Below are 24084 nucleotides of genomic sequence, written 5' to 3'. Positions count from 1 at the left end.
CAACCGTCATAGAGGTAGATGAGAGCCTCTTCTGGCTTCAGACTAGTGTGAAAGCCTTCTGGAACAACGCAATAGAGAGCTAAGCTGATGTACAAAGATAGAAAATAGATGAGAGAAAGAAAAAGGGAATTCCCCAGATTTTGGTGAATAAACTAACGCATGCGCACTATCACCATGCAATAAGTACCAGGCCGTATTTTAATCGGCCTGGAATCGAGGCTAGGGTACTGTCAGAATACGAAAATTAAACCCATGGAAGGTTTTGTATGTGCATGCGCACACGCACAGAAGCCGCGGCTTAATTAATGATATCAACGTACATGTATCAATGCAACGTACGTATGTGAAGAACATGTCTTAGCCTCGACTCCAGCCCCTTGAATAGTGGCCTGGTATTTACTGTTGGCGCGTGGGTGGACAATTAATTTATTATTTACCGTATTTTATCTCATTGAACGTTAAAACAGTATTTTATCTTATATAAAGAACAGAAAAAAGAAAAAGGAGAGGCTACCTCTCTGTATATACTATAGACAGAGACAGCTAAGTAAAATATCAGCTCTGTAGATTTATTCATTAACTTGAGGCTCGGATCGGATACACACTCAGGCGACAAGTTAATCTCATAAGAAATTAGTTAAACCTGTGGGTAAAAATAAATGTGGATAAGTACAGTGGCTGTGACGTAACATAATGTGAGGACTACTTATTGATTTACACAATAGATTTACCATTGAAAGCACTATCCATTAATACACACTCAAGCAACAAGTCCGGATACACACTCAAGCAACAAGTCACTCGGATCGGATACACACAAGTCCCTCGGATTGTAAACACATTCAGGCCACACAGTTCTCGGATCAGATACCACGTACTTACTCTGTGACCAATTTTCGGCAAATGTCACAACAATACTTCCTTCCAGAGAGAATGGCACTGAACGTCGAACAGACACACCAACACTTTGAAGATGGCTTCACTCAGAGAAACAAGAGGAGAAATCACTATCACAACACTTCTTTCAGAGAGAGGTGCACTGGTCCTGTCAAGCTTCACATCAATCCAAGAAAGGGAGTGTTTGGAAAGCAGATGGACTTGCTCTGGGACTTGCCATAGCCGGTCGGTACGGTACCCACATAAACACCAGCGTACAGACACTTCAACGCCTCCAGCTGCTTGTCTTTCAAGACTAGACCTGGTTTTCCAACACAGGATAACGCGTACGCGAGAGCAGAAGAGAAGGTTGCAGCCATTACACAACTTGGACTAGATTTCTTTTTTCAATGACATCATTATAAATGAAACGGATATCAATGTTTTACAAACTAATGCGGAATAAGAATACTGATAAATATACTGCAATTTACGATTACCCAGATTCTGGGTAATTCTGGCGCATGCGTAAACAGTGTATACCAGGCCGTCTTTCTCAGCGGCTTGGAATCGAGGCTAAACATGTCTCTGTTCACTTTCATGCTGTTGCAGATAATCCTTTTGGTCTGTCATCTAAGTCTATAGATCTACCAGCCTCAACTCTTGTTGAAGTAAGCAAGCAAGTGAAAGCAGCACAAGAGAAAAAAAAACGTGGACCATACACAAGAAATTCTGAGGAAGACAAATTAGTGATTGGAAGACATGCCAGTGAAAATGGGATTGCTGCAGCTGTCAGATTTTTTAACAAGAAAAATCTTAAGGAAAGTAGTGTTCGGGATTGGAAAAATCTATATGAAAAGCAGCTTAAGAAGCTGATCGAACAAGCTCGACCAGAAAAAATGGTTGTCAAGTCATTAGCAACTAAGAAACGTGGTAGGCCACCTCTTCTGGGCAGCACTCTGGACAAGAAGCTGCAAGACATTATTGTAAGTCTACGTAGACGTGGTACACCCATTGGCACAAGTGTTATTATTGGAATTGGAAGAGGACTGCTCTTAAAACACAACAGATCATCGATGAATGAATTTGGTGGTGATATTATACTTGGCAAAGAGTGGGCAAAAAGTATTCTTTGAAGAATGGGTTTCAGTAAGAGGCGTGCAAATTCAAAATCAAAAGTGCTAGTCAGCGATTTTGAAACGGTGAAAGACGACTTTTGCAATGATGTGAAGTGTGTAGTAAAAATGGAAGACATCCCAGATGCATTAATTATCAATTGGGATCAAACTGCAATGAAAATTGTTCCGTCATCTTCATGGACCATGGAAAAGCGGGGAACGAAAAGAGTCGAAATTGTTGCTATCGATGATAAAAGGCAAAGCACCGCTGTGTTTGGATGCTCTTTATCTGGAAGGTTTCTACCACTACAGCTGATATACCAAGGCACCACAACCCGGTGTCTTTCGAAGATTTCTTTTCCTGAAAATTGGCACATAACTTGCACAGCCAATCACTGGTCTAATGGTGATACGATGATTGATTATATAACAAAGATTAGTTCCTTATGTGACTGAAACACGTTCTAAATTGAACCTTGCGTCTGATCATCCTGCCCTGGTATTGTTTGATGTATTCAAGGGGCATTTGATTGACAATGTTCGTAGATTGTTAGAAGAAAATTGTATTTTGTATGTGGTCATTCCAGCTAACTGTACTGACAGGCTTCAACCACTTAATTTAAGCGTTAATAAGCCTGCTAAGGACTTTCTGAGGAAGAAATTTCAGGAGTGGTATGGTGATATCGTTTGCAAGCAACTAAGAGTGGAACCGAGGAACCTGTTGATTTAAGGTTAAGTGTGATGAAACCCTTGACAGCACAGTGGGCAATTGATATGTTTAATTACTTCGAATCTCATCCTGAAATCATCATCAATGGATTTAGAAATTCTGGAATTGTAAATTCTTTAAAACAGTTTTAGGATGTTTTTATGTTTATTATCATGTTCTGCGATAGAATGGTATAACAATTTTACAGCATAGGAAATAAATTGATAACATTTTCGCTAATGCATGATACAAGATGAGTTCGTAAACTACTTTGATCGAATGAAACACAGGTGGGACTAGTACCATTAGCAAGATGCGTAGCAAAAGCTATGGCAAAAAGACCACAGTCCTTGACTCCTTTCTGTTTGTGAACATCAGCGTTCTTGAAACAAAGGCTATTGTTTTTGAAAATGTTGCTCAGAATATCTTCAGAAACTTTATCGAGTGAAGAGAATATTGAATCAAAAATGTTAATTTCACCTTTAGCACATCCTAACGTGCTGACAGTAATCCAGTGATTACCACGGCAGTGGAGAAATTGAAGATAGTTGCATACCCAATTATCGTATACAGTGCGTCCAACTGTTAAAGTCGATTCAAGGCCGGTCAGTGAAGGGAACTGTCTCTTTAACAAATTCTGTGCTGTGTTAATATAATCGTCATTTAATAGATCATTTCCAAGGATCTTCTGTTTGTCTTCCATATACAAAGTAATATTTTCGAGGTTTGTCCAAACATCACTGCATAGGGCTGGCCGTTTTGCAGGCATATCCACATCAATATCACCTGTTGCATCCTTCTTACCAATAGTTACCTGTACCTCAGCAATGAGGGCTTTTACCTTATTAATATTTTGCCGCTGTCCAGAAAAAGTGAGCATAGAGGGTATTTCGAGGCCCCCTTGGGGAAGATCTGTAGAATATCTTCTGCTTCCAGTAATTCTACAAGTTATTGTTGAGCCACTTCTTCTTAGAAATAGAGAACAGAGAGCAGATAAACGTCTCGGTACATGCCCTACAACAACAGCAGTTCCACCAGTGCTATTTCTCATGACTGCCACCGCGAAGGGATCATGGCTATTGCTGCTTTCTCTCTTGCACTCCAAAACTTCCCCTACTAACGCATTCCATGTACCCTGATAGACATGGTAGCCTCTTGTCATCGATGCTATGGAGAATGTATCCATGATGATGTACATGTACTCGACTGCTGTCTACTGCATGTATCTCACGCGAGATAAATGCCACACCCTCTTAATTTAACTTCCACGAAATTTACTACCCGCGAAATTTTCCAAATAAGACAAAATATTGAATTGCACGAAATTTTAAACCCTCGAAATTTTCTACCCGTACGGTATACTGATCATAATTATAGACCACCACCAATAATTACTAGCCTCCTTCGCACCTCCTTTTTCTGTTCTTTGTCACTGTAGTTCAATAAGATAAAATACGGGACGAATTGGAGGAACAAAGAAAGAAAGAAGGAAGATACTAAGAAAAAGGAGAGCCTGCCTTGCTAAGTCGCGTGACGGTAGACGAGTGGTAGACGAGTGAAAATGAACGTGGGCAATCACTAGCTGGGCGGAGCCTGACAGAGCAAAAAGCTACAGCATGCCTACGCATTGCAAACTCTAAATAAAAGCTGTTAGCATCGTAGATAGTAAGCCAGAATCAAGCGTGGAAACATCGTAGACAAGGGCTTACCTAGTAAAGACTAAAGAGACTAAATATCTAAATTTAGCTCAGTTTTTTTTCCTGAGTTCAGAACAGACCCACTTGATTAGTAGATATATAATTATTACAGCAGTATAGTCTACTCTACTCTAGTCTTTCATACTTCCTCTACTGACTAAAGGTCTCACGAAGGCTGACTCTACTGCACTGTACTGTACTGTTCATAACAGATTATGTTCCTGGTAAATGCGCTCCAAGTACTGTGTGGGAGGACAGTTATTGAGGTTTTCTCTCGCCCACGCTCGTTAAAATTTGTCTACGTCAGTAGGGGATCACGCGACTTAGCAAGGCAGGCTCTCCTTTTTCTTAGTTGCTTCCTTCTTTCTTTCTTTGTTCCTCCAATTTTCTCTTCTGTGACAAAGAACAGAAAAAGGAGAGGCTGCGAAGGAGGCTAAATAATTACTGTAGGTGAAGGCGGAGAAAAGCATGTTAGATGTGCAGTTGGTGAAATTAATGTTCACATAGTCATAAATATCTATGCCACTGTCTTCGATAGTTCTTTTTAAACCAGATTCTCATAAGGTCTTAGACTATATGAATGTACAAACATGCGCTTTTCCACTGGTTCAAGCAGGATGAAAACAAGACATTAATTTGGTATGATCATAAAGACATAACTATAGCTGTTGAATAGAAGTCAAAGCAAAATCTAGATCTCAAGCATCAGACGTCCCGGATAGTTCTTATTCTCGTATGGTCTATATGGATGTACAAACAGATCACGTTTGCAAGTTTGTTGCCTTAACAATAACTTTTGTTCAACATTTGTTAACCATTGCTGCAAAATTGGCTCAACTGATTTTTGATACTTTTCTGGTGTTTCTGATCGAATGTCAGTAACAATTTGCTTGACGTCATCGAAAAACTCTTTCCGTGGGTAGTTGCGGTGCTTTGAATTTATTACTTTAATACGAGGGTCGATAACCACTTCATCATTAAATAGGATATCACACTTGATCATAAGATATGCTTGTGAGTGCCACCAGCTCACTGAATCAAAATCTGTTGTGTATGGAAGAATGTGGTCTATCACTTGATAGTGAAAGGCGTTAAAGATTGCATCCGTGACGTATATTTGTATATATCCTGTGAGTTCACAATTCAATCGCTCAGGAAAACTTTTATCGGAGAAACTCCTTCGTTCGTACGTAATAAGTATTGTAACTACTGCTGGTTGGAAGGTCTTGAGAGACTCCTCGTACATTCTCCATGGATTCTGTGTATTTTTTTTATCCGCCATTATCAGTTGAACATCGTCGTCCATGAAAATGTAGTATATGTACTTTTCTTTCCTTTCCTTGGCTGCTTTATAAAGCAAGTTTCTTCCAACAGTCCAGGTCGTAGACTTACTAGAGTTGAGTATGTATTGGACATGAGGCAATGATATATCATTGCACTCTTTTTTGTAACTGAGGACGATAACATCACACTGACATGCTTCAGAGTCCCCAATCACTTCGGGAGACTTTAAATAAGTTGGAACACAGTGTTCTGTTTGCGTTAGATACACAAATCGAGTCGGTGCAATTTCAGTTGCCACTGCCATATTAACATGGAATTGCTCCATCATGACTACCGTGGTGTGAGAATGCCTTAATACTAATAGTACTGTAACAACACCAAGCCAAAGCAACAGTAATAATATCACCTTCAGCTTTAGCCTTTCCATTTTCTTGAGCTTACAGTTAGTTAGAGCATATAGATTAGGCGGCCATAGATAGTATTAAGCCTTAGCTATTTAGCTTTCGAAGTAGGTAGATAGTTGGCTTAGCTATTTAGCTTTCGAAGTAGTATAGGTAGATCTAGTTCCTATTTAGCTTTCGATAGACTATAATTATATAGATATATATATAGATCTAGCTATATAAATATAGACCTAGGCCAGAGGAGGTACGACATCCGTGTGTCATCCGCATGTCTTTAACACACACATTCCGAACTTTGACCTAAGGATGTGTGTGTTAAAGACATGCGGATGACACGCGGATGTCGTACCTCCTCTGGACCTAGGCCTAAATTCTAAATTAGATCTATGACCTTTTAATCACACGCCCACCTATGGCTATGCATGTGGGAAAGGATTTGTGGAGTATATGTAAAGAATTATATATTATCTATAAAGAAAGACTGAAAGATGAAACGTTCAAAGAATTAAGAATTAGTGCCTATAGCACCTAAGGTTAATTGTGTCCTCCTCGGATTGCCAACTGATTTATAATTAATCTGTGCATTCAGTACACTGATTTCTCCGCAGGTAGGAGTAGAAGACGCAAGAAGAGCTCTCTGAAAAAAGCCAAGGTCATAGCGAGCAAAACGGGAAACAGCGTATTATTAGAACACATTCTGCAAGCAATAAATTCACAAACACAAAATGGTCAGTAGACATAATTATTATACAAGTCAATCCTGTTAAAATGGCAGGCCTGTGTATGTAAACAATGCATAATTATAGTTAAGTGCCCCAGTAGACCTCAATGTAGATTGTAGCCCTGGCTCAAAGTTTAATTTGGGGTTTACCGCTGAAGTAAAGTAATGAATACACTGTAAAAAATGATGTGTGGTTTTGACACGGAGTGCGTGGCTATTGTGGCAAATGTGCGTTTTTTCTTGCGTTTTTTCCTGATAATTGCCACAATAGTCACGCACTTGCGTCAAAACCACACACCATTTTTTACAGTGTAGGGCCTGCAAAAATGTAATTATTGTTATACAATGTAAACTGTCATCGAGTTGAATAATAAAAAAGGCAAGGAGGAAGATAGACATGCAAGGTGAAATGTATTGAAAATGCTCAGTAAGGAACACAAACACTATACAACAAACCTCTAACCATACTATGATACACTCTACATGCAGTGCTACGTTCACAACAGTACATGATGCACACAGCATTATGAGTTAGTAACTGTTAACTTTTAGTTTCACTTGTTGGCATTGAATTTTAGTACCAAGTACATAAAATCTATGAACTAATAACGATTACAGAATATACATTTTCTTTGTCTCCATAATCAAGTCATCTTCTCGTCTAGGTTACGAGGTGTTAGATATCGATCATAGACCTCCTCCACCACTCTGTATGCATTGTAGTCCTCGTCTCTAACTCTCCTTTTGTACCAGCGAGCCAGGAAGCAATACAGGATGAATCCAAGCAGACTCATAGCGGCCTTGATTCCAAACAAGATCAGTACCATAGTATTATTTTTGGGGTGAATTACACCACTTATATATTCGCCAGCATATGCAGAGGTCAAAAAAAGTAAACCCATACATGCAGCAAATAATCTCCGCATGTTGTACGGGGCCTGAGCACAAACTAACTCCAGCATTGCACAGAAAAAAATATTTCCCAGCAAGCCTTTCATCATCAAGGAAATAATGGTGATTACCTCCTTTTTGTGAAGAACCTCCAATGATTGCACTATAATGAATACAATACTCAACACCAGAGAAAGGAAGGAAGCAATACCAATTCTCTTTAGAATACTTGGAAATCTATCTCTGAAAAGCGGATAGAAAAAGAATTCATTAACCAGGGTACAGATCATACTCCACCAATAATTACTGTACGTGAAAGAGAAAAGCATGTTAGATGTGCAGCTGGTGAGATTAGGAAAATTTAATGGAATGACATTGTCATAAACTATAGGATTAAAAGCAAGTGCAAACGAGATTAACCACAAGGGTAGGCTCATAGCAAACATTCGTAGAATTGATTTCACATCTTCAACTTCCTCTGTAGTGAATGGTCCACCATATCTCGACTTTCCTAGGTCCATTCTTGAAGGTATGTCTTCCTCCCAGTATGTGAGAGCACTGCGATTGAGGGGAGCTTTGTGTTTGGCTGCAAACTTGAGAACCTGATAAATGATTTTAAAAGATTTTGGTGGGTTAGGCTCGATAATCAACCAGCTTTTAGCGAAAAGGAGGTTGAGAACAAGAATAAGACTTGCAAATAAAACTGGACACAGACTATAAATCTGGATACTACTGATTGAATCAATAATTAGACCAAAGCAGTTACCTTTCAATACCATATATTGTCCAAAATCTCCAAACCAGCTACCGGCACTTATACTGAACACAATCCAAGCGATAAAACTAGTGATACTAGAAGATGAAGCATCAGGCATCTGATCCAAAGCAAGCTGTAGTACGCAGGTGAAACATGTCAATGCCACCAAAAACACACAAAGCATTATACAAAATATGACTTCGTTAATGAGCCTGTACTTTCCAAAACCATATTCTATTCCAGGGCCGAGGATTAGGACGTATATGCTGAAAACAATTGTTACAAGAAACATGGTGATACTTCCGATCCTTGCTATTGTGTAATCTTGAAGCTTGTAATTGGCTAAAAATCCGAGACAAAATATTATTGGCATAAAAAATGCCAGTGTTATTGTGACTAGCCAATCAGGATAGTCTGTTAAGAGTGTCTTGATTACGTTAAAGCTAGCAATAGTAGTAGCACTCGCCAGCAGTGCCCAAGCTAGCACAAGGTAGGCTCCCTTTGAATAGAACTTTCTCACTCTGTATTTACAGATACTCATTTCGACTAGCTGTTCAGTCTATATAGTAGACAACTGTCAAGTGGTTATCAGTGATGCAGTATTGTTACTCTAATGAAACAAGTGGTAAACTAAGAGACTGTCTGGTATTATAGGGTACCATACATTAGGACAATATTAATTTTGTGTATCAAATAAGTGAAGATAGACTCTGTAAACAATGAAAATGATAGATTATTATCATCATATCTATCAGTACCTTAAGAAAAACATTTGTGACTTTATTTTGTTAACGTATATTCTACTAACGGTAACATGATGGCTAATGAACTGCTACATTTCGGTATCACTTTGAATTGTTAGACGGGGAAAAAAAGACAGCTAAAAATACCGTATAGTGGGTTTTAATATTTCCGTATGGTGGAAATGTTCGTATAATTATATGTATTGAAGAGCATCATACAAAAATTAAAACAACGAAATTATTTTACTGCAATAGATTCAACGTCACTACAAAAGAATGATAAAAGTGGGAATAAAAGATAGTGAAGTTGATGCTTGTTTTGTGATTCCTAAAAGTTAACTGTGTTTAGATACAGCAGCTCTTGTACGTGTGTGTTGGTTGGCAAGTGGGCAGATTTCAGTGTTATTGGTTCTCACCTCATGTGTCAGTGTCTGTTAGCTCAACAAGTAATGTGCTCTCAATGAATACCACCATTAATGAATCTACCCACTGTACTCTGCAGAGGAGCTATTCAAACTGACTGAGACAGAGTTGGGCATCTTCTCCACCCAGGAGGGAGCAGACAACTCCATGGTAACCAGGAGCACTATAATTATTAACTATTTGCAGTTGTCTAGGAAAAATTAACCCTGAGCTATATGATATGAATGTTTGATAGGTATTTCATACAAAAATGTGCACCAACGGTATACATTTTCTTTGTCTCCATAATCAGTCGTCTAGATTACGAGGTGTTAGATATCAATCATAGACCTCCTTCACCACTTTGTGTGCATTGTAGTCCTTGTACCAGCGAGCTATAGGAGGCAGTACAGGATGAATCCAAGCAGACGGATATAGCGGCCTTGATTCCAAAACAATATCAGTACCATTGTTTGGGTGAATTGCTGCACCGGCCGCTTCCATAAACACCAGCAATTGAAGCGGTCACACAATTAATAACATATACACAACAAATAATCTTCGCATGTTGAGCATATAAACTAACTCGAGCATTGCATAGTTAACAGCAAACAAACCATTCAAAGCAAACGATATATATAACACTTTTTACCAATTCGATAGCCTCATATTAAACTGTGAGAAACCTGTGATTCTAAAACCTATATACTCAACCAGAGAAAGGAGGTTTATTCTAAAGGTATTTTCCTTATTTCTTACCTACACCACTTTGTACTTGGCTGCAAACTTGAGCCTGAACACAGTAGATCAATGTATGATTGGTTAAGCTCGATAATCACAAATTTGCAGCACATAGACTATATACAGCTGGGTAATACAAATATATGAAGGAACATGAACCATAGGAACAGAATGCAAGAGAAACAGCCGAATATTCCGGCATACTTGACTTAATGAGTTACAGATTCTTCATTAGAACTGTTGCATGCATATATATATATTAGGGCAAGTGTATGTTGGTGATCATCTTGTTTGTGCAGTTGATAGAGTTTGTCTGTAGAACATCATGTAAGGTGCACCCATCGTTATGTTACGCTCAACAGTAGGCCTCCTTAGATATTCACATATGTAAGGCCATGTCATCGGATGTTCTAGATCAGTGACTTCAAGACGCTTGGCTATCACCTTCATAGGCGGCGATCGTTATCTTGGTATCGATCTTGATCTCGTAATTGCTCACCCCGAGAACCAGTCCCAAGTTGAACCAATTCTTGCTTGCACTTTTCAGCTTCTCACAAATTGTTAGAATATCATCTCCAGTCAGAACAATGGACGACGGTTGTGCAATTACTATTCAGTTTCTGCTAGTATGCTCCTCCAGTGATGATCCTACACACACACACACACACACAAGTACGTATTCCATTAATAGTAATACTAAGAAAACAACCTTAATTAACTCGTAAAGCACAACCTCAATCTAACAGCATATTCTATAATGTCACATGCACATTTATTGATCTAGAGTTACATTCAGTAAAGATTGCATTGACACAATGGACAACCTCTACAATATGGAACGCTCGGCCTGATTACAATAACTATATAGCAGGTGTATGACATGTGCCTTCTACTGCTGTGTGATTCCTGACAATACTGGAGTAGATATGACATTCTGTGTGCAGTTAGGTAAGTGGGTCGGTGTTCTCATCCTTTTACTACATTGTGCTGTGTTTCAGTGGCTGGAGTCATCACTACCTCTCCTCCCACTACAAGTAAGTGGCACTATTATTGAGATGAGCGCAGCATGTATTGCATGTGTTTTGAAGTACCTGTCAATATTGGTGACCCTCGAGCACGTGTGCATGTGTGCATGCATGTGTGTGTGTGCATGTGCGTGTGCGTGTGTGTGTGTGTGCATGTGTGAGAGGTATGGTCATTAGTTCTCATTTGTGCATGAGCCACCACCAACTATACAAGCCAATATATTTAATAAGGAGTTATAATCTATATGTGTGTGTGCAGTGGCTTCGGCTGAGTTTATACTGCAATTTGCACATTAGATCCAGATCTACCTGTTTCCCCATGCAATAAAGCCATAAGGTATAGGAATAGTATCTAAGATAGGAATATAATACGTAGGAAATGTTTGAAAACATATAAAATGTAGGAACAGTAGGAACACATGTATGAAACATATCAATAGTAGGAACAAATGTAGGAACACATGAGTGACATGACTGGTATGAATTATCAATAGTGGAAAATGATACATACGAATACATGTAGTTTGGCATGGCTTAACCTCTACGTATAAGAAGGGATGGCAAGTTGCAAGTCTACATACAATAATTATACATGATATATAGTTGCAGCCCAATTATCAGATTGCACATAATTATATTATATATGGTCGATAATAGGCATCTAGCTGTGCAACTGCGATGCATGTAAATTCTATCATCGTCCAATGCTGTGTACGTAGGCCCTGATAAATTATGCTTTTTTTCACCCATTATTCTATTCTTTAATTCTTGAAAATGTGCCTATTATTCTCATAAAAAATCCGATTATTCTCATAAAAATCTGAAGTTAAGACGTATAATTATATAAACACAACACACATGCAACTGATCATGCAAGATATAATTATGATTCTGTATTTTCTCGCAGACATGAAAAATATTCCGACACTCAAAAAATTAAGTCTTCCTAAACGAAGGGCGGCTGATTCATGAGACACTTTTACCACAAGAACATCCTTATGCAAAACTTAATGTAATGATCTTTACCAAAAATGGACATTGATGCCTATTATTCCCAATTATTCACCTATTTATGCTAAAATTATTCCGAGCATAATTTATCAGGGCCTAATGCTGTGGCTTAGCTGCGGTCAAGTCATGCAGTTAGCCACTTTTAAATATATAAAAAGATACTAGTATACATGCACTGTTCAATTCATATAGTACAGTAAGACAAATCCTGATGTAGGCTTGCAACCCGAACGCGACCTCCTTCTGGTTGGGCCACACTCATACAACAGGAACACATGTATAAGTATATGAAACGTTGAAAACATAGGAAGAGCATGCAGAATATAGTAACACAAATATATGTGTATGAAACATTGGAAATGCAGTATGGGAATACTGTACGTATGAAACATAGGAACAGTAAATGTATACATGTATACAAAGAATATATGAAACAAGTTATATGTATACATGCATGCATGTATATATATGTATGAAACATAGGAACAGAATGCAAGAGAAGCAGTCAAATATTCCGGCATATACTTGACTTATAATGAAACATAAATTACAAATTCTTCATTATAGAACTTGTCTTAAATTTATGCATGCATAATGTATTTCAGGGCAAGTGTAGTGTTGGTGATCATCTTGTTTGTATCTCAAATATGCATCAGTAAAAGTTCACTTACTACAATGGAGAATTCAGATGGAAGCTGTTACTGTCGCACTGAGCTGACCCTCAACAACCCACCTTGCATATGCACTGGGATGGTAGAGGCGGTAAAAGAAATCGTTGGACTAAAATCTGACATACAAAAACTCCACGACAAATGCTCGACAGTGAACACAAATATCAAACGTCCATGTAAGTTTCAATATAAAATTATTGTACGTACATAGTTTCAGAAATGTTTACTTCTGGTATATATACTGCATGTATATAGACAACATGCCTTCTCTGATCCTCGATGGTACTCGCTGGACCAGGTTTTGGTGGTACACTCCTATCAGTGGGTGGCCTGACACCGAAATAGATGTCCTTGGAGGTTTGTTTCCATATGCATGTGCATACAAGTTGCTTATACAATAACAGTATTACAGTATATGTACTTGATGTGTTTTTATAGTGCCCTATGGAGCTTGTGATGTAAATGCTAGCTACTGCTTTGGCCGCTTGCCCGGTGCACTGGACGAAGCAGATACTGAACTACTTGCATTTGATTCAGCGGGTACAATATATAGGTAATTCACTTAATTGAGACACAGAAAACAAAAAGTGCATGTACATTATTTTATTAAATGCCCACAAAATAGGTGGCAATTTGATCCCAGGAATCCTACAGCTCATGCAGCATGGAATGCTTTCTATCACCATCGGGATCAAAAAGTAGTAAACAGTCAAACATGGAACCCTCTAGTGATAGCAGGTGAGGTCTGGATAGTTTTATATTGGACTACCCGTATAGAATTTTAGATACATGCAGGCAGGAGTTCATAAAGGAATCTTTCATTCACATCTTTATGAACTCCTGCATGATACAAGCCTGCTCACATGTATGCATGTGCAGAGATTCAATTGTAGCAAAATTCAGGTATAGTCGCCATGCATGCACTACAGACATGCAGGCATGACTATCATATTGAGGGTCCATGCAGGGGTCCTCCCCCGAGCAAAAACGACCCCGAAGCTCTAAGAATTTTCAAGAGGGGGAGCTATATATATATAGACTGTTTAGAGAGGGGGGGTTTAAGTGTTTATAGCGGAGAAGTTCCCCCCTCCCTCCTGCATGGATAAAACCCTGGCAGTCTATGTATTCCCAACCATTTATCAGTATGGATTTGAATGCAGGACCACAACCGAATGCAGCCCAAGACAGCTTTATGTACAGAGTTCAGAATGGCGTGCGTTCTCTTTTGTTGGATGATGACAACTGTGACTGTTACAGTTCTCTGAGTATGGGTCACGGGATGTGTCTTACGACCTTTTCTACAAGCTATGGAAGTTCTGGTCGTTTTGGAGTTGATCTTCTGTACGATTCTCGCTGTAACACTCCAGATCCCAAGCACGGTCTCAGTCTCTACTTTAGAGGTATAGCGCATTCATGCATCATGTGCAAGAAACTGCTATGAAACATTGTATACATACACATGCACGACTCATTTTGTGTTAATTACCCCGTGCGCGCAGCAGGGGTAGTATAGTGTGTATGTGTGCACAAAAATGAGCTGTTTGAGCGAACTAGACACTTTCATGGACTGCTTAATTAACTGCTAATGAGACAGTAGTTGAAATAATAGGCTAGTTATAATTTATAGTAGGCGGCGATCTTCGAAAGTGACAAAAAACACTGTTTTCTAATCGATCTAATCGTTGCTGTATAGATTCACTATCATTCCCGATTTACGATCATTCCCCATATAATGATATATAAGGTCATTATGGTGAAAAAGTTATTGTATCCCTTTTGCCGCCGCTGCGTGTGCAATGAAGCTCAACGCACACCGGGTGAATGCTCTATCTTGCAATTGTTGTACTGTAACAATTAAACCTATAATTTATTATAAGTATACGACAGATGATGATGACTGTGTGAGTGATCCTTGTCCAAAAGATCAAGAGTGTCTGGATCAAGTCAACACCTACATCTGTGCTTGAAAAGTCTCGAGCATTGCATGCATGTGACAGCAAGTAATTGTTACGAACATTATGTCCTATGAATGAACTCTTGATGAGATCATGAGCTATATATACACATGCCGCTATAAACCCTTTCCTCTATCTAGATCTATATACGTCCATAATTGCCTTGTTCTGTCAAGATGAGGGTGGGCTGTAAAATTAGTTGCAGAATGAGTTCAAATTTACGGATGTCTATTCAGTGAGTGCTGCATGCATTGGATATTACTGACTGTGAGATAACAGGAGATTTGCCTAAGTAACATAGATCTACTATAGATACTAGCAAGAAAAGATGGAATCTACCATGACCATTATAGTTCTTAAATACCTCATGCAGGAAGTGGTTTGTGATACTCATAGTTCTACATATATAGAAGTGCATGGTCACATGTGCATGTGAAACCACAGCTTTCAGCTTGTTGAGGTCTGATTGTATGTTTATTCAATGGCAAGCCAGGGAGATTGTAAAATTCTATTCCAAGAGTGTCCGAAAAGGTGATCAAGTAAACAATTTAATGTTACGTAAAATACGCAAAAAGATAGTTTAAAATACGTTATCTACATGACTCATTTGTATCGATCTATGTGACATTTCAATGACTTCTATATAGGGATGATGATGAAGATAAACAGAGCATTGGAAGTGACTCTAAAGAAAGATACCCAAAGCTCAAAGAGCGACCAACTGCAGACGACAAAAGTGAATCCAGAAGAAAAAAAAGGATTTTTCTCGCCATAAAAATTGTTTTTGGATTCTTCTTCTTTGTTCTGGTTTTGGCATTCACAATTTTTAGCAAGCTAACTCTTGTTAGTTTGACAGATAAATTGAGACAGGCTACTCGTAACAGTTCCCAGTTAAACTCTAACAATGAAGAAGACATTCTACCCTTAGACACAGTGGAGGATATAGCCATCAGCATCTACTGGCAATTGCTTCTAGTAATGACCATTCCAACTTTCATAACACTTTTGCGATCATTTTTTCTTGGAGTGCTTGGAAAGTCTGCCGAAAACTTCCCGTGGCCAAAACTCAAGTCCTTTATTGCCGTAGGTGTATATAGTGCATGACGTTGTATGCATTGAATTTACAAGGCATGCATTTTAACTGCTTCTCTGACATTTTGTTTCTACAGGGTATCATTGCTTCAGTGATTGAAGTTGGAGCGATCAGTGTGTTTGTGTTTCTGGTAATGGCAGAACTTCCTCCTGATATTTCCCTACTTTTACTGGGTGGCGTCTTCTTCTGTCAGATTTTAGTCGATATTCGGTATGTGGATACTTGTTCCTGTACATATAGGAAGCCCGAATGTGTCCAACGGTCATGTAGAAGAGGAGGCTACATTCCGCTGGATAAAGAACATGGTGTTGACGATTTTCCTGTGAATGCTGATCTCTTAAAAAGGAAGGACAGAAAACCTACCGTTATCTATCATTGCCTTAAGATGCTTCTCGACAATAAGATTGTGAAGACAGCTGCTCTACTTCTGCAGTTAGCGAGTATGGCTGTGTTTATTTGGCTTACATTCAATCATTATCTGAATGTGGGCAGCCATTTGTACGAGCTAAGAACAATCGTAGCTATCCCAATTTGTCTTTTGATTTTATCTTTCGTATGGACGAACAAGTTTCAAGACTGGATTGCGCTGATCTATGCAAAAAATAATTCTGAGGAGGTAAAAACAACAAGATATAAATCAAGTAAGCTAATTAATGTTTGATCTCTTATCTATGCCTTGCATATAGTCTAATTATTTTGCCTTGGTGCGCATGCGCAAGTGAGGTATACGGTAGTGTGTGTGTGTGTGTGTGTAGACTGCTACAGCTGCTCAAGGATGAATCAAGTGCATGCAAGTAAGAGTTTCTATAGGCTTCTAGTCATGTTTACTTGGATTTTAATTCGTAGATTTGCAAAATAATGCTTTGTTCTCGAGTTATGCCTAGTTTTACTTACTTGGAATGCCATTGCAGCCTTTTCAGAAGAGCACGTAGCCAAACTTTACCGAGTGTTGCTACTCTACTTAGTAGTTAGCTCTGCACTAGAACGCTAGCTATATTGGTAGCTGCAAGAGTGAGAAGAGAGCTTCAAGGCTCTGCTGATGGCAGCCATTAATTTTGACTTGAACTCTGGCATCGATCGTTTTTAACAACAATTATGGTCGATCATTACCCACTCCTTGAGTTTTGCATTGCAGCATCCATTATGTGTATAAAGTTCAGTTATTAGTAGCTTTATGTTATATGTAGTTTTGGCATCTCCACCGAGGCATCAGCACCTGCGGTGCTTTCATTGTAAATGTGTTCTTCCAAAGAACTCAGATTTTAATATAATGCACGTGTCGTGTTGTGTGCATACAGTGTGATATGCTTCATTGTGCCATTGTGTCGTTGTGACAAGTGTAAATTACAATACGAAGTGTAATATACATTGCACTTTACAGGCTTCATCAACTCGTTTGTCCGTCTGCTATTGTATCCCTTTGTGACGTACACTGTGTTCAGGCTTACTCATCAGATAGATCCCCTTTGTCTGAATAGCTCTTGTGTCTCCGGTGCGGTTCACTTCAGTGGTCAAACATTATCAATTTTTATCATTCAGATTTTCACCACTCTCTTCGCTTACATTTTTGCTTGGGTGGCATGTACAATGACTCTTGGACCATATAGTATGGCATTTCCCTTGCTTGTTTCCACTCCTATATCAGTCATTGCTTATTATATTATCAAATACTTCTCGTTTCCTTTGTTTCTACACTTCAGTGCAGATGCAGCTGTGTATCCATGGGGACCTACTGCTCTTTTTTTTCTGTGGGTAGGCCAAGTGTTAGGAATTGGGTTTTATATATGTACAAAAAGAAATGTCATTCTTTCAATAGACTCGAATATGTTTTTGGTTCCTTACTATGACGGCATTTTTCTGGAGCAGCAAATGATATTGAACAGACAAATCAAAAAGCATGCCCGAAAACAAAACACCCAGAGAGAAAATGAGGTGCCTAGAAAACCAAGAACTATATTTATTTGTACGACAATGTACCGAGAAGATTTTAACGAGATGAAGCAAGTATTAACATCAATCAATGGCATAGCAAAACAATATGAAAGAGAAAAGACAAAGCAGTTACCTAATTGTGACTCCTACGAGTCGCACATCTTCTTTGATGGCGCTCTGAACGGAACTCAGTTGCTGCAATTTGGTCTTCAATTGCTAGCTCTCCTCGAAGATACATTTGGGAAGAAACCAGACGAAGGGATTAAGAAAAAAACACCCTACGGAATGTGCCTTCGGTACCAGCTAAATGATGTAGAACACATGCCTTTTCACATTCACTTCAAAGATAAGAATCTGGTTAAGCCAAAGAAGAGGTGGAGCCAAGTCATGTACATGAACTACATCATCAAACATCGGATTGGCGAGTGTGATCAACTTAACGCTGGTCAAAAAATGACGCTTGAAAACACTTTCATACTTACAACAGACGCCGATGTCGATTTTACTCCGAAGTCAGCTGTTCTTCTATTGGACATGCTCGACTCTAATCATCGTGTTGGAGCGGTATGTGCCCGTACACACCCTAAGGGCTCGGGGCCTCTGTATTGGTACCAAATATTCGATTATGCAATAGGGCATTGGTTCCAAAAACCGGCCGAGCATTTGCTAGGATGTGTCCTCTGCTCTCCTGGCTGCTTTAGCGTATTTCGTTGCAGTGCTCTACAGGGGGTTCTTGAAACGTACTCTACCGTGGCGACCAATGGGATGGAGTTTCTAATGAAGGATATGGGTGAAGATCGATGGCTGTGTACACTTCTTATTGAGAAAGGCTGGCGACTCGAATATTGTGCTACCTCCGAAAGCAAAACCTATTGCCCGCAAACATTTGAGCAATTTTATGCCCAGCGTAGAAGGTGGATTCCATCCACTCTTGCCAACCTAAGCTTGTTGTTCACTAATCTGTTTACCATAATCCGTGCTAATGACACCGTGTCTTTTTTGTTCATTCTGTTTCAAGCTATTATGGTGTTCTCCACGGCTATATCCCCCGCCACGGTGATATTGGTGATTGCCTCAGGCCTTCAGTCAGCGTTCTCTATTTCTGATGTTGTGGTTTCTCTTGTCATTTTTGTTCTTGTGATTGTGAGCCTGTTATATGGAGTGGTTTGCCTTTACTCTTCTCCCAAGACGCAAATAGAAGTGGCAAAGATTCTGACTTTTTTGTTTGTGATGGTGATGGTGATTGTTATTTCGGGAATTTTTAGTCACATTGTCAATGCCATCTTTCATCATCCAGACCTAACTGAACTGAACGCTCCAAATTGTTCTCAGGTCGTAGATCTAAAGGCTTATACAAAATGCGAAGAAGCTGTAAATTTCTTGGAAACTATGTCTTTCGGTCATCAATTTAAGCTCCCAGTTAGCATAAGTACCATGTACTTTGGCCTATTTGCATTTACGTTCCTCACAGCTGCCCTCTTGCATCCTACCGAGTTTGCCTGTCTTTTCCACTGTATTTGGTATATCTTGGCCTTGCCCTCGGGCTATTTGCTGTTGCTGATCTACTCGGCTGCTAATCTGGACTCTCAAAGCTGGGGCACTCGGGAAGGCAGCAGTGGAATTGACAAAGGATTGCTCGGATGGGGAAAGTACTTTAAAATGGCGTGGTTTTGGTGTTGCGTTCAGAGTAGGTGCTGTCGGTCAGATGCCCCTGCCCAAGTACCCCGAGAGGAGATAGACCTCTTAAGCTCTAGTAAGAATTGTAAATTTTGTTTCTTACATTACAATCGCTTCTTTATTGAACAGGTGATTCCGAAGACGATCCTATGCTAGTGGCTTGTGCTGCTATGGAAGACACTGCACAACAGTGGCTCAGTGGGGAAGAATGCGAATGTGATGAGGTACACGAACAGGGTAACCCACAAGGCATTGTGTATAAGTAGTTTATATATCACGTTGTCAAGGTAACAAGGGTGTAAGGGTGTAAAAAAGTCTTACAGTCCCTTCTGTGTTATATTACACGGTCACGTAGCCTCAAGACATAATTTGGTAAGGGGTTGTCGTGATATATAATTATAGCATGAGAAATCCTTGTGTTTTGCAATATACATGCAGGCAACTCGCCCTCATGCTTGTGCAGGCTCATAAAACACTCGGTCTCATGCAATAATTTCTATTACGTATCACATGCAGGACTACATCAAGAAATTTGAAGAGCATGGCTACACCACACTACACTACATTGCAACAATGACGCTTGAGGTATGCTATTATCAGCTGCTTATTCTATTTTGATGCATTTATTGTAGGATTTGGAAGCAATAGGAATTGAAAAGCGTGGGTACAGACTTCGTATTCTCAAAGCTGCTGCAAAGCTTCCATCGTTTTCTATTCACGTGGATGTGCCTGTAAGTCAGTGAAAGCCTAAGAAATTTTTCTTACGCCAGTATATAGCTACATGACAGTATAATTATGCCGGCGCCATACACTTGCAGAGAGATGTGGCTTCTTGGTTGACAAAGTTAAACATGGAGGAACACATTGATTTGTTTAAGAAAGAAGGATACAGTAAGAATGCCGATGTAGAGAATTTGAAAGGGTTGACGGAAGTTGACTTGATAGCAATGGGAATCACCAAAAGAGGTACATAAAAAAAATGGAGTAGCTTCATTATTAATTTTGTGATCTGTTTTGTACTTCCAGCACACTTACAACGGCTGGTGAAGGCACTACATTTCCTGGTTTACCCAAACAAAAGTATAGTCTGTGTACATGCATGCATAATTGAGTCTAAAGTGTTACTGTAACGATTGTTGCTTCCTTATACAGTCGAACAGAAGATGGCCAAAACGAAAGCGGATATAGAAATGAAACCTACTAGCGAACTGGATAGCCAAGAAGAGAATTTTTGGAAGAATCTTGTTGCTGATCAACTCAAACCAACTTCTGAGCAGCTCACATCTGTGAAAGATCTCAAGAGGTCACTTCGTAATCTCCGAAATGCCACTCTAATCGGTCTCTTCTTAATCAATATGATGTGGCTTTTGGTGTTGTACATTGTTAAATTCCCACTCCTCGCCGATTATGGCTTAGATACGCAAGCTTTTCAATTGCTTTTCTTAGTGGTATATGGCTTCATCATAGTTGTTCAGTTTGCAGCTATGGTCTTCCACAGGGGAATAACGCTTGTGCATAGATTTGGACGAATAACTCCCAAAGAACTCAGTGGTTTGACTGGTGACACCGATTTTGTAATTGTAGAACATGAGACACTAATTAATTGATCTGCTTTTCACATTGTATATGTACTGTAGTCTATGTGTGCAAACATTCAATTAAAACTAAATGGCCTCAAAGCCACATCACTTGTGTGCAAATTGCTGATGAATATCATTATATAATAATTATTGTGCCAACAGAATGATGATGCAGTTATTAAACACTCAAAAGATGATGATTCATACAGTAATAATACAGTAATTATATAGTCCACATATAGCTAGTATATAAGTGCAGTGCAGTGAAATGACCACACTTACTGGAGATCTAGAGGCTTGGCCCTTGAAAAATAGGGTATTTCTGATGAGGCATGGTTTGGTGAGTGAAATCCATGTTCTCAGTTTATTTAGTATCTGTAAGTTATAGTTAGGGAGGGGGCCAGACCTTTTCTCAAAGGGAAGAAGGGGAAAATTCCAGCTCTAGAGACTTGATTTTGCCCCCAAGATATTTAATAGGTCTGGCCCGAGACTAATCTGTCAGCGTCGTCTTCCACTGCCGGGACAACTAATAAGTCTTGATATGCCATTTATGTTCATTGACCAATGCAAGCTCTCCCTGCAGGCTGAATGTAATGTGCAAGGGGTTCTAGTGTCAGACCCCAGAGATGGGGTGCCATCGTTTGGTCTAGTAGAGAAAGGGAGGACAGAATCCATGGAGGTAACCGTACCATACTGTCACGGAGCACACACTGTACATGTATATAGATCTATATACGTACATGCGAGATGTTTCGTTTATCTGAATCATTTGTCTGAGCTAAAAGCGCTAGGCATTAGCTATAGCTCTACTCAAAAATAGTAAAAAATGATTTATCTCTCAGGCTGCTGAAAACCTTGAAGTCAATTTGACTGCAGACACGGTTACAGCTGAGGAGCTCACAAAGAAGTTGGTGATCGTCTCTTCAGACTTCAAACGAGCAATAGAGACTGCTCAAATCATGCACAGTCATTTTAAACCAAAGACCCCAATCAAAACTGATGTAGCACTTCGGGAAAGAGACTTTGGAGAGTTTAATCGAGCTCCCTGGAAAGAGGCACTGCCAATTATCCTCGAAAATGACAGGGTCAACCCTACCGAACGAGTTCGTGGTTGCGAGCCTGTACCTGAGATGGTTGTCCGGGTGATGAGAGCGCTGAAGACAATCGAGGAAGAGTATACCGATAAGATTGTAGTGATTATCTCCCACAGTAACCCACTACAAGTGCTCTGGGCATTATGCAATGGAGTCTCCTCTACTGAGAGATTCAAGGATCTAAAACATTTCAAGAACTGTGAAGTTAGAGAATTTAAATTTGTGTAGCAGCTCATTGCGTGCATGCTAGACCTATTTTTATGGAATGTGTATTTGTGTAGATGTAGATGTAGATGTATGATTGCATGTAGAGGGGTGGGGCAGGAAAGACAATTCTTATCTTCGCACTGTATCTTCACAATGGCTACAAGATCTAGTACTCTCCCTGGTCCTGGTCCTGCTGACAGCACTACCACCGGCACCTTGAAGAACAGGATATTTCTAGTCAGGCATGGATTGGTAATTAAGAGCATAATAACTTGGCTGTTAGGCTACATGCAATACCACTATTATTAAACACCACATGATTGACTCGACTATGTTTTGCTATTTATAATTGCTATTGGTTTGTGCAGGCTGAGAGTAACGTACAGGGGGTTCTAGTGTCAGATCCCAAGGACGGAGTACCATCGTTTGGTCTAGTGGAGAAAGGAGAGCAGCAAGCTAAGGAGGTAGGTAGAGGTCATGGAGGTTAAGCAAGTAAATTAATATTATATCAAATAGCGACTTTGCCAATACTATGTTCTCATTTGTCGATTGGTGATTGCCTCTATCACACGTTCCTTCTTCCCCTCCCTCCCCCTCCAGGCTGGTAAGAAACTTGAAGCCATTTTAACTGACTCTGGTAGCACTGACGACCTGACAGAGAAGATTGTTGTGATCACTTCAGACTTTAAAAGAACATTTGAAACTGCTCAATTCATTCACAGCCACTTCAAAGTTAAGGCCCCTCTTCGAACTGATATTTTACTTCGAGAAAGAGGGCTTGGAGAGTTTCACCTCCGACCATGGCAAGAAGCTTACTCTGTTCTATTGGAGCAAGATCGAATCAATCCTACGCAAAGCGTTTCCGGGTGCGAAACAGTCTCAGAGATGGTTGTCCGGGTGACCCGAGTGTTGAAGACAATCGAAGAAGAGTACACTGATAAGATTGTCGTGCTTGTTTCCCATGGAGACCCGTTGCAAGTACTTTGGGCTATATGCAATGGAGTTCCCCCTAATGAGAGATACGATCACTTAAAGAACTTTAGAAACTGTGACATTAGGGAATTTATATTTGTGTGAACTCAAATATTCATTTTTAACATGGCTTATAATATTTATTGTCAATAATGGTTGTGCAAGATTTCCGTATTATTATGAGTGGAATAATTTCAAACACTGTTATAAATTAGCTACACGAGTCAATTCAACAATGTCACAATTGTTCAGATGGGGTAGTTTCCTGTGTTCGTGGGGGGCCAATCCTTTGTATCCAGTCAGAGTGATTTGGCAAGTGTCGCCATGAGACACCAATAAAACAATCTTGTCTTGGCTTTCGCTTTCAATTTCCCTAACAAGTTCTGATGTTCTTGAAAACACACTCGCAACCGACTCACAGCCATAGCTTGTATGCTCAGCACTCATGGCATCTTGCTCCCAAACCTTCTCATAGTGTGAAGAATGGCTGCCATTTAAAGAGCCGAAGTTTCTCTCTCTAAGTC

General features: G+C 39.6%; 3 protein-coding genes and 1 long non-coding RNA gene across 4 annotated transcripts; 3 read left to right on the top strand and 1 right to left on the bottom strand.

Annotated features, from left to right (window-relative positions):
* Window positions 1-451: 451 nt before the first annotated feature.
* LOC135347453 (uncharacterized) lies at window positions 452-6366 on the bottom strand. Its single transcript, XR_010398381.1, has 2 exons — window positions 732-6366; window positions 452-643 (listed from the first exon to the last, which is right to left on the bottom strand). It is a non-coding gene; the product is annotated as an uncharacterized LOC135347453 (long non-coding RNA).
* Window positions 6367-12930: 6564 nt separating this feature from the next.
* Window positions 12931-21451, top strand: LOC135347444 (chitin synthase chs-1-like). Its single transcript, XM_064545449.1, has 15 exons — window positions 12931-13226; window positions 13306-13407; window positions 13489-13603; window positions 13676-13788; window positions 14211-14450; window positions 14938-15536; window positions 15653-16088; window positions 16175-16739; window positions 17480-19783; window positions 19837-19931; window positions 20224-20292; window positions 20340-20438; window positions 20526-20673; window positions 20734-20787; window positions 20860-21451. The coding sequence occupies exons 6-15, from the start codon at window positions 15487-15489 to the stop codon at window positions 21312-21314; spliced, it is 4275 nt and encodes a 1424-aa protein (XP_064401519.1). The 5' UTR covers window positions 12931-13226; window positions 13306-13407; window positions 13489-13603; window positions 13676-13788; window positions 14211-14450; window positions 14938-15486; the 3' UTR covers window positions 21315-21451.
* Window positions 21452-21469: 18 nt separating this feature from the next.
* LOC135347450 (uncharacterized) lies at window positions 21470-23759 on the top strand. The gene is made up of 5 exons (XM_064545457.1): window positions 21470-21627; window positions 21871-21966; window positions 22130-22840; window positions 22957-23052; window positions 23189-23759. Exons 3-5 carry the CDS (start codon window positions 22625-22627, stop codon window positions 23663-23665), a joined length of 789 nt encoding a protein of 262 aa, XP_064401527.1. The 5' UTR covers window positions 21470-21627; window positions 21871-21966; window positions 22130-22624; the 3' UTR covers window positions 23666-23759.
* On the top strand, window positions 21829-22609 carry LOC135348142 (uncharacterized). The gene is made up of 2 exons (XM_064546318.1): window positions 21829-21966; window positions 22130-22609. The coding sequence occupies exons 1-2, from the start codon at window positions 21829-21831 to the stop codon at window positions 22607-22609; spliced, it is 618 nt and encodes a 205-aa protein (XP_064402388.1).
* Window positions 23760-24084: the final 325 nt, after the last annotated feature.

This window comes from Halichondria panicea, chromosome 14 (genome assembly GCF_963675165.1).
Source record: "Halichondria panicea chromosome 14, odHalPani1.1, whole genome shotgun sequence".
Lineage (NCBI taxonomy): Eukaryota > Metazoa > Porifera > Demospongiae > Suberitida > Halichondriidae > Halichondria > Halichondria panicea.
Note: the sequence above shows the minus strand (reverse complement) of the source record. Positions and strands in the feature narration are given on the sequence as shown.

Bases quoted from the DNA above. Each gene is read 5' to 3' on its own strand.
- LOC135347450 (XM_064545457.1), top strand. From the start codon at position 22,625: ATGCTAGACCTATTTTTATGGAATGTGTATTTGTGTAGATGTAGATGT. The intron at 22,841-22,956 runs GTAATTAAGAGC...TGGTTTGTGCAG, and splicing joins TTCTAGTCAGGCATGGATTG to GCTGAGAGTAACGTACAGGG. The intron at 23,053-23,188 runs GTAGGTAGAGGT...CTCCCCCTCCAG, and splicing joins GAGAGCAGCAAGCTAAGGAG to GCTGGTAAGAAACTTGAAGC.
- LOC135348142 (XM_064546318.1), top strand. From the start codon at position 21,829: ATGCCATTTATGTTCATTGACCAATGCAAGCTCTCCCTGCAGGCTGAA. The intron at 21,967-22,129 runs GTAACCGTACCA...TTTATCTCTCAG, and splicing joins GGAGGACAGAATCCATGGAG to GCTGCTGAAAACCTTGAAGT.
- LOC135347444 (XM_064545449.1), top strand. From the start codon at position 15,487: ATGGCAAGCCAGGGAGATTGTAAAATTCTATTCCAAGAGTGTCCGAAA. The intron at 20,293-20,339 runs GTATGCTATTAT...CATTTATTGTAG, and splicing joins TTGCAACAATGACGCTTGAG to GATTTGGAAGCAATAGGAAT. The intron at 20,439-20,525 runs GTAAGTCAGTGA...ATACACTTGCAG, and splicing joins CTATTCACGTGGATGTGCCT to AGAGATGTGGCTTCTTGGTT.